The sequence below is a fragment of the Rutidosis leptorrhynchoides genome, chromosome 7 (assembly GCF_046630445.1).
Source record: "Rutidosis leptorrhynchoides isolate AG116_Rl617_1_P2 chromosome 7, CSIRO_AGI_Rlap_v1, whole genome shotgun sequence".
NCBI lineage: Eukaryota > Viridiplantae > Streptophyta > Magnoliopsida > Asterales > Asteraceae > Rutidosis > Rutidosis leptorrhynchoides.
Genome location: NC_092339.1, coordinates 282,459,119 through 282,474,963, shown reverse-complemented (window position 1 = coordinate 282,474,963; position 15,845 = coordinate 282,459,119). Strand labels below are relative to the sequence as shown.

General features: G+C 34.6%; 1 protein-coding gene and 1 non-coding gene across 2 annotated transcripts; both read right to left on the bottom strand.

The window, feature by feature from the left end:
• Positions 1 to 1,782: 1,782 nt before the first annotated feature.
• On the bottom strand, positions 1,783 to 3,244 carry LOC139858652 (malonyl-coenzyme A:anthocyanin 3-O-glucoside-6''-O-malonyltransferase-like). Its single transcript, XM_071847483.1, has one exon. It carries the CDS (start codon positions 3,242 to 3,244, stop codon positions 1,883 to 1,885), a length of 1,362 nt encoding a protein of 453 aa, XP_071703584.1. The 3' UTR covers positions 1,783 to 1,882.
• A 1,272-nt stretch (positions 3,245 to 4,516) lies between these two features.
• On the bottom strand, positions 4,517 to 4,588 carry TRNAH-GUG (transfer RNA histidin (anticodon GUG)). Its single transcript has one exon. It is a non-coding gene; the product is annotated as a tRNA-His (tRNA).
• Between the last annotated feature and the right edge of the window lie 11,257 nt (positions 4,589 to 15,845).

Below are 15,845 nucleotides of genomic sequence, written 5' to 3'. Positions count from 1 at the left end.
ATTTGGGATGCACGTAATAAATAAACTCTATAATGTTGTATTCTACTACTCCGTACAAAGTTGTAGTTTTATTTTTTAAGTCAAACTTTTGTTATGAATAATGTTTATCACTACAAAAAGGATTTTTTTTTTTTTTAAACCTCCACTCCCTCTACTACATATGATGCGGAAGTCCCGCGTACATATGAATATTGTTTATAACTCCAGTAATGAGGAGGCTCTCGTAAAGGAACGTACTATTGATATTAGACCATGTACTGTGGGGCTTATGGATCTTTTACAACATCCATAACACCCCTTATGGCGCTGTTGTGGAAGGGATGTTGTGATTTTGTTGGGACAAATTATAGATTTGACAATGTGAAGGGAGTATTTTGATTGACCATTTTTCTATTTCTTTATTCACCCAACCACAACTATATTTTACCACATCACCTACAACACCCGCAACACAACATTTATTATAGCGCATCATTTATCTCATAACAATGTCACGTTAGCATAATTACCTCTCCAATTTCACAATATTACAACATTTACCATTACAGTAAACAAATGATCTTGTCATCTTACGCATAAAGAGATGTAGAGAATCCTTGAAACCAACTTTAATTTTAAAGCTATGAACCAAGTGGGCAATAGTTTTGTAGGAGGTTAGATCCCCACGTATAGACCAGGTTGATCTTATCCTCTAGTTTAAATTCAATAATTATAATTATAATTAAAATTATAATTAAATTTAGTCGTGATTTTGCTAATAATGATGGTATGAAATCTCATTATGTACTTCTCTTAATTAAATACGGAGTAAATACTAGTGTACTAGTCCTGGTTTTGATCCTTATCCTGTTGTTGACATTTCCCCTATATATCAAACCTCCAGTCTTCTTGGTCTATATATATAACCTGCTAACCTTTTGAACCAAATCTCTTTCTTTTAATCTCAAGCAAATGGCAACAAGAAATGATGAAATAAACAAGTGTGAATCTGATGGTTTTATGATCATTGATCATAATACTACTTGTAAAATAATTTTGCAAAGACCATGTGTTACCATGGCTAATACTTATACATGTAGTCAAAAGACCTCGGCTGACGGCTCAAAGAAACTAGGTTGGCCCGATGAATCGCTTCGAACCGTTATGTATCTTAGCTGCTGGGGTCTTAATTAACTGGGATCCTTCATCAACCATGCAATTTTCATTTTTTTAATGGTTTTTTTTATTACTTGGTCTCTTTTTGATCATGATATGTATATGTAAGTGTAAATAGAGTAGGTTGTACATATGTATGATGATATTCTAGCAATGTTTTTTTTTATAATTCTATTCTAGTTCTGACATTAGAAACGGTTTGATTCGATTATCTGTTTATGAGTTATCTTGTGCTCTAAGGATACAAAATACTCCTGTAGTAACATTTATTATCAAACTCAAATTTTTCATATTAAAAATAAATTGACTTTGAAAAGTCCAACATGACAATTATTTTGAGACGGAGGGAGTAATATGTTAAGAAATTGATGTGTATAAAAACAAAATGTAAAATATAATTAACAAAGAGTTCTCATAAACCATAACCCATGCCTTGAAATTATCTGCATTATCTAACCAAATAAAAAATAATAATTTTATTAATCGCTTTTTATTTTGTACTCTAAGAACACAGGATAGTAAAACCCTTATTTTATTTGTGTCTCTAGTTAGAAAACTTGATTAATATTTAGAAATCATTTCAAATATAAAACATGGTAATGTCTTACAATAATATTGGAAGCGCACTTGAGACTTTATTGATTAAAATAAAACTTATGAAACAAACCAAAATAGTCATACACATAAAAATTGGATGATACCAATTGACAAATCAACTCAACTATATCTAAACTAATCCAACATTAAAGATTTTACCAAACGCCTTCATTTGCAAACTCGGAAAACATAATCCAATTTCTACATCTTGTGTTGATTCTCTCCCAGAAGTTATAGAAATGGATGAATTATAATCAATCGAAATTGTTTCATACTTTTTCACCTTCCCCCAACCAAAATCCATCGCGTAAAAATCAAGTTTCGGTGTACCCGCAATGCCAATCTTCCTAGCCGGAACCTTGAACCCATCGTGCCACTTTTCGGCATCTTTCAAGATTCCGTCTTTATTATTCACCATTTTGGTTATACCTTCTCCGAATAATTTAACAGCTGTTAAAAACCCGTTTTCGCCCGATAAAACCACACTTTTTATTGTTACAATACAAGGTGCACCACAATTACCAGAATAAGCTGCAGGAACAGGTGGGTCCAACCGAGATCGACAATCAACAGTAAATATAAACTGTTCTAAATCGTCTTTGCAAATTTTAGCTTGTGACCTTGCTATGCAACTCCAAATGTAACTACATGTAACTGTAAAAGAAGATACGTACTCCACTTCTGGTAATTGGGTTACGACCATTTTCTTCAACCGGTCGATATTGGTTCGGGCCAGAACAAATGTGGCCCGAACCTTATCGCCACCAGAACCAACAAGGCTTGGAGGTTGATAAAAAGATTCCAGCTTTGTTTCTTTCAACTTTTTTTCATCTAATTTAGGAATATCAATCAATCTATCGTAAATTGGCGGAGCTCGAGTCAAGATGTCGGATCTATCTTCACCGAATTTAGCCATCGAAGTCCACACCTTCAAGAATCTGAACCGGGTGGTCGCGTCAGCAAGGCTATGATGATTTGTCGTTCCAATAGAGATTCCCGAGTTTGGGAAAAACGTCACTTGAACCGAGAAAAGTGGGATGCTGACGTAATCGGATGTTTTAACAGCTTTACCCAAATGAGGTACAAGTGGATAAAACTTTTCACATTTTCGAGGATGATTTCCTGTCAAATCAGTAAAATCAGCACTGGATTCAGCAAATGTAAGTGCCACATAATCACCTTCCACGTGCCTGATTTCTGGTTTTTTAATAAGACCCGAATGATCAGGCACAGTAAACACAAATAAATTACTAACGAAAGGGAAAAAATGTTGAAGGGTGAGTGATAACGAGTGTTTTAAATTAGGAACAACGGTTTCTAAAAAATGAGATTTTGAGTGGGGGAAATCGTAAAAGAAAGTATGATGAACGGGCGGAAAAAGTAGCCATGTCATGTCGAAAAAAGTAAGTGGCATTGAGCGGTGGCCGATGGTGAATGGTGGTGGCGATATTCGACATTGCTCGATAATGGTCAAATCCGAGGTGGCATTCATGGGGTTTGTTTGATGTGGTGATGGTGTTGAATTCATAGTTATATGAACAAAATTGGGGATTTGTTTGTGTGAAGGAATGGTGGTTGATGAGGGTTTGTGTTAAGGAATGGTGGTTGATGGGGGTTAGCTAAGTTTTGTATTATTGAATTTGTAACATCTTTAATATTTCAAATTCGTGTGTTTCATAAGTATTTTGAAATAAATGAGTAGGTGAATTTTGAATTTAAAGGGAAACAAAGTTGTTACTACTTTAGGCGTAAATAGTACATGACATACGTAAAGTTTATATTATACAACTAGCTAATATTCATTTAATATGTTACAGTTGTACGGTATGTAGCTTAGATTACCATGAGTAGGTGAATTCAAACTGTAAAATAGGAGTAACAAATAACAAATTAACCAAATTATATCGACTATCAAAGTATCAACGAATAGTTTTTGCCGATATTTAAGATTTTTCAAGTTTTAAATAATGTGTGATTATAGGAAAAGGTAACGTAAAACAATTGAGTTCCCCAACTTTGATTATGTATATGGTGGTTGTATTATAAACACGCGTTGCTATAAAAAAAGATAATTAAGTTAAATGATTCTGATTACTTGAACTCCGAATTTAAAGTCGGAATAATAATTTAGGTTACTTGAACACCGAATTTACAGTGAATAAAATAATGATAATGATTCTGATTACTTGAACTCCGAATTTAATGAATAATGATAATGAAACTGATTACTTGAACCATGAATTTAAGGTAGAATTATGACTTAAATAATCCAGCTGATGTAATAATAAATATAAAAAAAATGTTTAAGTAATAATTAATATAAATTAAATAATTAATAATTAATAAATAATAATAAACATAAATAATAACACCACAACAACAACAACAACAACAACAACAACAAAAACAAAACCCAATACCACATAAGTGGTGCATGAGGGAGGTGAGATGTAGACAATCATTCCTCTATCCGAGAATAAAGTCAAGTCATTTCTCCACCTAGAGTGAAAACACTCTCAAAAGTAGAGAAAATCATCCCTCTCTCTATTCGACGGATAGAGAGATTGCTTCCGACTGGACCTCCGACCAATAAGTAGGAAAAAGTTTTTAAAAAAATAAAATAAAATAAAAAATAAAATTGAGACGCCATGAAAATGGTAAAATCAAATTTTCATGGGTTTTAAATCATGCATGAAATTTAATTTAGGCTCTAAGAGTCAGTTAAGTCGCCAATAAATCGACGCTTGCTGTTGACTCAATACTTTGTGGCTGCTGGGATTTGAGCCCAGGTCTCCACGGCCACAACGTGGAATTCTTACCACTAAACTACAGCCACGATTTAATTTTATTTCGCTAGAAACTATACAAATATATTTATTGCCACTCACAATAAATTTTTTTTTTTTTTTTATCTTTTTGTTATTATATTAAGTAAAGTTTTTATTAAAGTAGACTTATACTTATATTTGTATTTTTATGGTTACGCATATCAAATACTACGTATTAAATAAAAAAAGTATTTGTCTTCAAAATATTCTTTTAGGATAATCAATCAATATGTGCCAATAACATGACACGAGTATAAATTATAAGTTATTATTTTCTTAAAGCATTTCTAACCATGAAGATCTTCTTCAAATTAACACGCTGACACATTAGTACCACATTATCATTTCTTTACTATTATTAACTCATCACATTTCACTCTCAACCATCACACTTCACTATATTAATCAATAAATACATGTATAACTTGTGATGCAAATTGTACAACAAAATTATGCAAAGCCATGTGATGGAAAAAACTTGACATTTACTAAATGAATAACAAGTCCATATTGACAATAGTTTATACACCCTCAATAGTGGCTTCATTAGCAATGTATTTACAGACCAAAGACACTTTAATTAGAAGTGGTCTTAGAAAAACAAATATATACCAACTCAATTACATATAGGATTAAAATTATTATATTTTCTTAACCACATATGATAATGTGCTTAAGTCTACTACAGATCATTAACCCAGCTCAAAACTCATCTTATAAACCCCACTTCGTTTTTCTTTGTTCCAAATGTGACTAGCCCACTAGGTTTGTAGGCTGTAGCATATATTTGTACTAGGAGAAATTGGTCAATATGCCCCAATTTTCGAAAGTCGTTAACAATATACTCAAAAAAATCGAAATTGTAAGATATGCTCTCTGTCCACGCATCACACACCACGCATGATGCGTGCAAACTCGTGCGTAATGTGTGTTTCCGAGTTATTCAGTTTGACAACCCTTTTTGTTCGTAAACACCCATCAAAACCACACAACACGCACGTGCGTAGTGCTTGGTGCATCGTGTTTGGTGCATGGAGCTTGGTACATGGTGCTTGGTGTTTAATGCTTGTTTGGCAATAACTTTTCATGGACGTATTTTTTGACTCGCAGCTCCGATTTAGTCACCAATGTTTTTTGAAATCGTGTATTTTTTGAGATCTATCCGGTGGCAAATCGGGGTAGGCGGTTTGTCCCAAATTTTTTTCGAAACGAGGCTTCGAAGAGCTTCAGTTTTTCCCTTTTTATTTTGACTTTTAAACGCACTTTTGACCATTGATAAGTTGCTATAATCATTCTAATATGTATTTCTTTAGACTTATCACCAATGTACACTAAAAGTACACGAAATAGGCTTGTTATCAATCATCAAAAGTGCGTTTAAAAGTCAAAATAAGAAAAAGGCCAAACCAGTGACTAAATCTGAGCTACGAGTTAAAAAAATACGTTCATTTAGACACCAAGCACCACACATCGTCGGTGGTTCTTGGTGCGTGATACGATTTTGCGAGGAAAAAATGGTTGTCTCGCTGAATATCTCGTACACACGCATCACGCACGGGTTTGCACGCATCATGTGTTGTGCGTGATGTGTGGACATGAGGCATATTTTAAAATCGATTTTTACAGACATATTGTTAAAAACTTCTGGGGCATATTGACCAACCTTGTACCAGTCTCACAAATCTATATCTATATATCTATAACTTACATAAAGCAAGTGAATTAGTGATGACGTGGCAGCCTCCTAATCACTTTTCTTAAGTTAATCCACGTGTTAATCCATCAGTAATCGTGATTAATTTCCGCTAATTATATTAAAAAAACGTAAATATAGTGCCGGATTACAGAAACGGTACATCTCTCTCTCTCTTTAAGAAAACCCCCATATCCTATTTGACCGTCGATTATGCCCTCACGCCGTCGTAATAGAGAACGTCACTACAACCAATGAATCCGTAACGTTTATCTCCACCTAACCGTATAAGTTTTATATACTTACGCCATATTCTTTCACATCGCCGGAAGCTTCTCCGGTGACTAATCCGGTCTGAGGAAACGGTTGAAAAGGGTTAACGTTTAACTGTGATTATTTTTCTGGTTCACGATGATGGTTATGAGTAGTGGTTCTCAGAAATTCCGAAGCATTTACAGAAGAAGCGATGTGGTTGAAATTCAGTCACGATGATGGTTGACGGAACTAAGTATAAAAGCCCACAATTAACATGTAATATGATTAATGTAGTTGTGACGCTAACATCGTGACTCTCTATGCTAGTGTTTTTCAATGAAATTAAATACGATGCGAAAAATTCAGAGTCACGATGATGTTTTGTAATTAAGAAAATCATTTAGCTAATTTATCTATCTATTACTGTATTACTAATTTTCTTTTGACATGTTTTCTTAATTTTTTTACATCGTGAAAAGTAAATCGTTGTTTTGGTTTTCTTTTTTACATGTTTTCTTTTTGACATCTTTGCATCTGCTTTGTTCTGGTGCATTTCATTCATCATGTTACTTTTTACAAGATACTTCTTTCTTTAGTTCAGTCAATCAAACAAAAACACAACTTTGTGATTTCATTTTCTTTTTCGTGTGTTGTTGCTTTGCAATGATTGATGGGTTTGGCTGTTGTTTTTGTATTTCATGGTCTTTTATTTGACAGACTATAATGTGTGTTATATTACATCTTTGCTTTCGGTTTCATTTGAACAACTACCCTGATTTTGGTTCGAAATACAAACACAAAGAAATATTTGCGGCAAACCCACCATTCGAGATAAATAGACACATATCCACCAACATTGCAATGGAGAGACTCCAGCACGGATTCCCTCTCGCCAATTTGTTGGGGCACAATCTGTTCGGTTGCCAGGTAAACTCATAACCCGAACCCAGAATTACTTACTTACGCACACCGTATTTTTTTTTTTTTGGGTAAAAGGTATTACCCGGTAAATATTATTAAAAAATTAATAATAAAAGAAACAAGAAAGCACAAAACGACCTCAAGCGCACCTTGAGTCCCCATGAACAACCTAGCAACCAAGCTAGAACCAAAAAACAAAAAGAACTAGCAAAATCAACACAATAACAACTTGCCTAACCACTTACAAATCAACCTATAACCAGCCTGACTTCAAACCATATGTAGTTCTATCCTTAGAAGAAGTTTTCGAAGCCACAAACTCAACAGTTTCATCTTTATCAGATTCAACATCGCTTTCTTCATCAATTAATCTAAATGCCTCTTTATTCATAGCATCGAACGCATTCCGAGTCTTCACTTGTGAACTTTTGCTTGTCCCAACTTCTGGGTTCCTTTTAACACCGGAAACACACTTATGCAAGCCATTATTAGAATCAACAGTCTTCTTGGGTATATATCTAACGACTCGTCCTAATCCACAAGGACGAATACATTACATTTGGTTACATCGCGAGGTACTAGACCTATATATGATACATTTTACAAACATTGCATTCGTTTTTGAAAAGACAATCTTTCATTACATCGAAAGTTGACGGCATGCATACCATTTAATAATATATCTAACTATAATTGACTTAATAATAATCTTGATGAACTCAACGACTCGAATGCAACGTCTTTTAAAATATGTCATGAATGACTCCAAGTAATGTCTCTAAAATGAGCAAGTGCACAGCGAAAGATTTCTTTCATACCTGAGAATAAACATGCTTTCAAGTGTCAACTAAAAGGTTGGTGAGTTCATTAGTTTAACATAAATAATCATTTCTATCATTTTAATAGACCACAAGATTTTCATTTCCAGTACTCATAAATGTACGTCCCATACATAGAGACAAAAATAATCATTCATATGGATTGAACACCTGGTAACCGACATTAACAATATGCATATAAGAATATCCCCATCATTCCGGGATCCTCCTTCGGACATGATATAAATTTCGAAGTACTAAAGCATCCGGTACTTTGGATGGGGCTTGTTGGGCCCAATAGATCTATCTTTAGGATTCGCGTCAATTAGGGTGTCTGTTCCCTAATTCTTAGATTACCAGACTTAATAAAAAGGGGCATATTCGATTTTGATAATTCAACCATAGAATGTAGTTTCACGTACTTGTGTCTATTTTGTAAATCATTTATAAAACAGCGCATGTATTCTCAGCCCAAAAATATATAATGCAAAAGCAATTAAAAAAGGAGCAAATGAAACTCACGCATATAAATATTATAAAACAGTTAATAAAGCATTTGCATGTATTCTCAGCCCAAAAATGTAATGAGTAAAAAAGGGAAAATGAAACTCACAATAATGTATTTTGTAGTAAAAATACATATGACGACATTGAACAATGTAGGGTTGGCCTCGGATTCACGAACCTTCCAAAGCCTTTCTAAAAAAATATGCCCTGAACCGGGTTTGAACTAGAGACCTCCCGCTCACCCGCAAACACACTTAAGCATTCCCTCTGTCTTGTTTATCTGATTTATAAGGCAACCCAAACTATATATCTAGTATTTCATTTAGCCATGTTCATCATCTTCTTCACCAAGTTTAAAATCAAACGGGGGCAAAAACTCAACAACAATCGAACGGGTTTTCATTTATGACTTGTAAACAACATGAAACAAAAAAAAATGTGTTCATGATATAAAAAAAATGAGAAAAAAAACAAAAAAAAATCCTACTGCTTGCGCGTAGCCATGAAAAAAAAATTTGTTTTCAATTTTGAGTTCGTTTTGGACAATCTTTACAACATGAAACATGTTTCAAATCATTCCTAAAAACTATTGAAATCGTCAATTGAACTTAAAACATCAAAACAAGCTCTAATTTCTCCAAGAACAAAACAGTTGACTTTTGACAATTTAACTTTGACTCGCAAATTCGAATTCGTTATTAAGAATTGGAACTTGAGATTTTGCAGGAAGTTTAAGTAAATGATTCCTAACAACTCTGCATTTTTAGTATTTGAAATTTGTTTCGAATTTACGTTAGTGTATATTACTGTGAAGAACTCAAGAACTCGAAAATTGATTTTTAGATTAAAAGTGTTATAGGTTATGATTACAACATGAATTGTGTTGCAAATCATTCCTATAATCTTTATGGATCATCAAATTAACTGGAGATATCAAAACAAACGCGAATTTGATTCAAGAACACTTAGTTGACTTTGAAAACCAAAACTTTGACTCTCAAATTAGAAATTAATAGAAAGAATTGAGGATTGAAAACTTACAGATAGTTTAGATAGACGATTCCTAACAAGACTGCATTATTACATTTTGAAAATTTGTTCTAAATCAAAATATGGTGAAAAAGATGAATGTACAGAGTGTGAGTTTATTTCTTGAATTTTTCAGTTTGATTCATTCTCAATTGCAGATGATGATATATATAATGAATGATTTTAGTTGTTAATGGTGATTGAGAATGACTTGTAACAACATCCGACAATTACAAAAATCAAATACAGTTTTGAGGGGTATGGGTAACTGAATGGTACTAGCTCATGACTTTTTCTTTTTTTTAATATTAATAATTAATATTAACATTAATAATATTAATAATAATAATGAAAGTAATAATTATATTACTAAAACAACTATAATTTTATCTTGTAATTACATATAATATATTATATAATAACTTTTATTGAACATTTATTATTATATAAATAAATTTTATATATTATAACATACATACAATAATGATTATGTATAAAAATCATATATATAGATTTATTTTAATAGCAAATTTATTATATTTACATATTCAAATTATTATATATAATTATTTACCAATATAATTATTTATATCAACATTTCTATTTTCAATTAAAGGTTCGTGAATTGTCGGGAACAGTCAGAGGGTAAATGTTATTCATGTAAACAGTTCAAAAATTTTGAGACTCAACATTACAGACTTTGCTTATTGTGTCAAAATCCAACATAGATCAAGTTTAAATTTTGGTCGGAAATTCCCGGGTCGTCACAGTACCTACCCGTTAAAGAAATTTCGTCCCGAAATTTGAGTGAGGTGGTCATGGCTAACAATAAAAATGTTTTCATGGCGAATATGAGTTGATAAATAGAGTTTTATCATCATTGAGTAATACAGATAAAACAATTCGATTATTCGAAGAGTACGAATGAAGCTATCACAAAAGAGTGAATTGAGAAATAAAGATTCATCTTGACTTTTGATGTAGTCATTGTTGAATTCCGAAATTCAAGAGATTTAAAGAAAATCTTCGAAATCTAACAGATTTGATTCTTCGGCTAATAAGAAAATTAAGATCTCTATAATTAAATACGGTGATCTGCCTCGATTACTCTGTCTGATATTTCCATTATAAATTAAACTTTTTCCGTTCCATTATTTTCACCATTCCTATACTTTCCTTCTTAGTTCATATGTGATGCCCCGTACAAAAATATCGTGTACGAATCATCAACAACAGGATCATTACAAGGTTAAGTACTATATGCTGTAATTAAAGAAGTTGCATTCATGATAAAAAGTTGATGTCATAACCGACATCAAATGTTTTACATTTCAAAAGCATGCTTCACTAAGTAGAAGCAAATAATAAGTGTACGTGACCACAATGGTCGTTACAAGTCATAGTTCAAAAGTACGAATGTTTGAATGCAAAGTAAAGTAGTTCATGCGTGGACAACTCTAAGCAGCGGGTTCTACATCACGACTAGTACACAGCGGAAGCAACCTCAAGCACCTGAGAAATACATGCTTAAAAACGTCAACACAATGGTTGGTGAGCTATAGTTTAAGTATAACAGTATGTAAGGTAGGCCACGAGATTTCAGTGCTACAAAGAGCATTTCAAAACAGTATGATAAAGTATATGTTAACCGTGGGCACTTGGTAACTAACTTAACGTTTAAAATACCCCCTGAAAGTACACTTGGCGAGTGCGTATGTTTACGAAGTATTAAACACTCGTTAAATGCTAGTGCTACTTGCCTGAGTGGGGATGTCAAACCCTATGGATCCATATCTAAGATTCGCGTTCACGGTTCAAAAACCGATGATTAAACGTTACCGAGCTAAAGGGAATGTTTATGCCGTTGTATAACCCACACATATATAAGTTTAAGTACTCGTGCCTAGTATGTAAAACATAAAATCCGCATGTATTCTCAGTTCCCAAAATAAGTTAAAGTAAAAAGGAAATGCTATAACTCACAATGATATGTAGCGGTAAAGTAGTAGTCGGGAAAGGTGTGCAAGTAAATGGTCAGAAGTCCTCAACCTAAGTCAAATAGTACTAAGTCAGTAAATCGTCTTAATAGGTTTAAAAGTATGTAATTAAGGTCTTAAGGGTCATCATCATTCATCATCAAACAAAAGGCGTAAAGTAAGTTTCGTTTATGAAAGTAGTTTTCAACAAAGTCTAACTTCAGTCAGTCACCACGGCCTCTACCCTTACTGAATTAAGGTGAGACCAGTGGCCATGGCTCCGTCTATGAGTCCCTTAAGTGTGGTAAAATTTATAGAAGCAAACTCGTCTTGGTTTGACCGTGGCGACGGTCTAAGTGCGAGTAGGTCAGAAATTTCTGCACAACGTTAAAGGACATAGTAACGATCGGAGGGCCATAAATCCTAAACCGTAACTCGGATTAAGACGAGTCCTATATGAAAAGCTATCTAATCGAAAAGTTCTATCTAAAAATCAAGGTTAGAACAGCCTAGGTCTACTGGTATGTTCCAGAATCATCAGGTCAGTAGGTTTTGGACAGAACAGTGAGTTTAAAAGGGTTTCGGTGGTCTTGGTGCTTGATGTTCATCATGGTTCTCATCCTTGATGCATATAGCTTCAAGTGTACAACTCATTGATGTATCTACATCATCTCAACCAAGTCTTGACCATCATAACCCGTGTGCAAGTCTAATACATGAAGCACAACTCACTTAAGAGTTGTATGAAGTTTGATGAACCAAAGTTGCATCAAGGTCTTAGATCTAACACATACATGGACTTTAAAGCTAATAACAAGTTACAAACTTGAAAGTAAACTAACTAATCAAGATCATAAGTAGTAGAACATAGTTCTTAGTTTGATCTTGAAGATCCAAGACTCAAAAGTCTAGATCCAAAGTTATATTTAAGGAAAACTTATTTGTGTGTTCTTGAACTTTCAAAGTTAACTTAATTTGTTCAAGAGATATGAGATCAAGACTAACTTGTAGTACTTGACCATATAAACTAACTACATGAAATTAAAGTGTATAAAATAAAGAAACAAGTTAATTAAACAAGTAATTAGTTCAAGGGTTGCTCATACTTTAAAGATTCAACCAAAGTTGATCTTTAAGTAAAGTAAACTTTAAGTTTACTTCCATGACTTACAAGTATGATTTCAACAACAATGAACTTATAATCTTTGAAACATTATATGTAGAACCTAAACTAGAGAGTTTAGTTCTTGAATGTTCTTGTTAAAACAAGATAAAAGAAGAATAAAACTAGAAAGTTTATCCTTGTAACCAAGTAAGTAAGTAACAAGTAACTACTAGAAATCAACACAAGTAACAAAGATTAAATCAAACAAAGCATGATGATGATTAAAGGGCATAAGGCCTACGGTTTTAGAAAGAAAAAAGAAAAGGAAGAAGTTGTTCAAACACTTACAAGAAGAGAGAAATGTGAGAGAGAATGAAATGCAAGTTTGAGAGTGTTTTGAAATGAGAGGAAATCTAGCAAATGAAGTAAGTGAAAAATGAAACAAAAACCACTCCATATGGAGTCCTAGCCGACGGTTTAGGAGCTCAAGGGGAGGAGAGGAAAGTTCAATGGTTACTTGCTTGTAAAGCCTTACAAAAGTTGGATTTTAGATGGGTTTACATGGGGATTGTGTAGTAACAAGATTCTTAAGGAAGTAACTAACTAGTTCACATTTAAATTTGATACTTACAAGTCTCATGGGCTAATTAATCCATAAATATAAGTAGGGTGGGCTTAGAAGCCCAATATCATGAGTCCATTTCACAATAAAGCCCAAGTTCAAGTAGTTTAACAAATAAACCCAATTAAAGCCCAATTAACTAACTAATAGCCATAGTTAATCAAAATGATTAATAAAACTTAATCATGAATGCAAATAATATCTAGAAATATTATTCGTGAAGTTTCGTGTGTCACAAAGACGTTTCGGGCACTTAAAAGTCAAGTACGGGCAATCATGGCAACATGTAAATGTAATAACATACATTCGTTTAAACACGCGTATTAATAATAATAATTATTAATAAAATAACGTTGGAATTTCCAGGGTCGTTACATTACCCACCTGTTAAAGAAAATTTCGTCCCGAAATTTAAGCTGAGGTAGATGGAGGAGTCGGGAAAAGGTGAGGATATTTCCGCATCATTTGATCCTCTCGTTCCCAAGTAAACTCAGGTCCTCGTTTGGCATTCCATCGTACTCGAACGATCGGAATCTTGTTGCGTTTCGAAGTTTTGATCTCACGATCCATAATCTCAACTGGTTCTTCCACAAAGTGGAGTTTGTCGTCAATCGTAAGCTCCTCAAGTGGTATGATAAGTTCAGGTGCAGCAAGACACTTCTTCAAGTTTGACACATGGAAGGTAGGATGAACTGAGCTCAATTGTGCTGGTAGATCTAATCGGTAAGCAACGGGTCCAACACGTTCCAAGATCTCAAAAGGACCAATGTATCGTGGGTTCAACTTCCCACGTTTTCCAAAACGGATCACACCTTTCCAAGGTGCAACCTTTAACATTACACGATCACCAACGTTGAATTCAAAGTCCTTACGTTTAAGATCGGCATAACTCTTTTGATGATCACGGGCAGTCTTAAGTCTAACTTGGATCTGAGCAATCTTCTCCGTGGTTTCGTGGACTACCTCGGGTCCGGTGATTTGCTTTTCGCCTACTTCGGCCCAACAAATAGGAGATCGGCACTTGCGGCCATACAATGCTTCAAAAGGTGCAGCATTAATGCTAGAGTGATAACTGTTGTTGTACGAGAATTCAGCGAGTGGCAAATGCCTTTCCCAGGCCTTTCCAAAATCAATGACACATGTACGCAGCATGTCCTCCAAGGTCTGAATCGTTCGTTCGCTTTGCCCATCAGTCTGAGGATGATAAGCAGTACTCATGTCGAGATGAGTTCCCATGGCTTCTTGCAAAGAACGCCAAAATCTAGAAGCAAAACGGGGATCGCGATCTGAGATGATCGATAAAGGTACACCATGACGAGATACAACCTCTTTAATGTACAGCTGAGCAAGTCTTTCCATTGAATCAGTTTCCTTCATCGCTAGGAAGTGTGCAGATTTGGTAAGGCGGTCAACAATAACCCAAATAGTATCGCATCCGCCTACCGTCTTTGGCAGCTTAGTAATGAAATCCATTGTGATCCTTTCCCACTTCCATTGTGGGATTTCCGGCTGTTGAAGTAACCCAGAAGGTCTCTGATGTTCGGCCTTAACTTTCGAACAAGTCAAACACTTCCCAACATAAGTTGCAACATCCTTCTTAAGATTCGGCCACCAATACTATTCTTTAAGGTCGTGGTACATTTTGCCCACTCCAGGATGAATCGAATATCTCGATTTGTGTGCTTCATCAAGTATAAGGTTCCGTAGATCTCCATAAAGAGGTACCCAAATTCTTCCGGCATAACATCGGAGTCCAGACTCCCTAACCTCGAATCGAGAGACAAGTATGTTCAAATGTTCGTGAGATATGTTCTCCTCTTTGAGAGCCTCATTTTGGGCTACTCTGATCTGACTGTTGAGGTTCGAATGGATGGTGATGTTCAGAGCCCTAACAGAAGAGGTGCCGTCCTCTCCTTTCGGCTTAAAGCGTCAGCTACAACATTGGCCTTGCCAGGGTGATAACAGAGTTCACAATCGTAGTCGTTGAGCGTCTCGATCCATCGACGCTGTCTCATATTCAGTTGCTTCTGATCGAAGATGTGCTGGAGACTCTTGTGATCGGTGAAGATAGTGCTCTTAGTTCCGTACAAATAATGTCTCCACAATTTGAGCGCAAAGACAACGGCTCCAAGTTCAAGATCATGTGTAGTGTAGTTCCGCTCGTGAATCTTTAATTGGCGGGAGGCATAGGCAATAACCTTTGATCGTTGAATTAGTACACAACTAAAACCACTCTTCGATGCATCGCAATAAACAACAAAGTCGTCACTGCCTTCAGGAAGTGATAGGATAGGTGCGGTGGTTAACTTCTTCTTCAAAGTTTGGAATGCTGATTCGTG

Coding starts and splice junctions, on each gene's coding strand:
- LOC139858652 (XM_071847483.1), bottom strand. CDS start 3,244: ATGAATGCCACCTCGGATTTGACCATTATCGAGCAATGTCGAATATCG.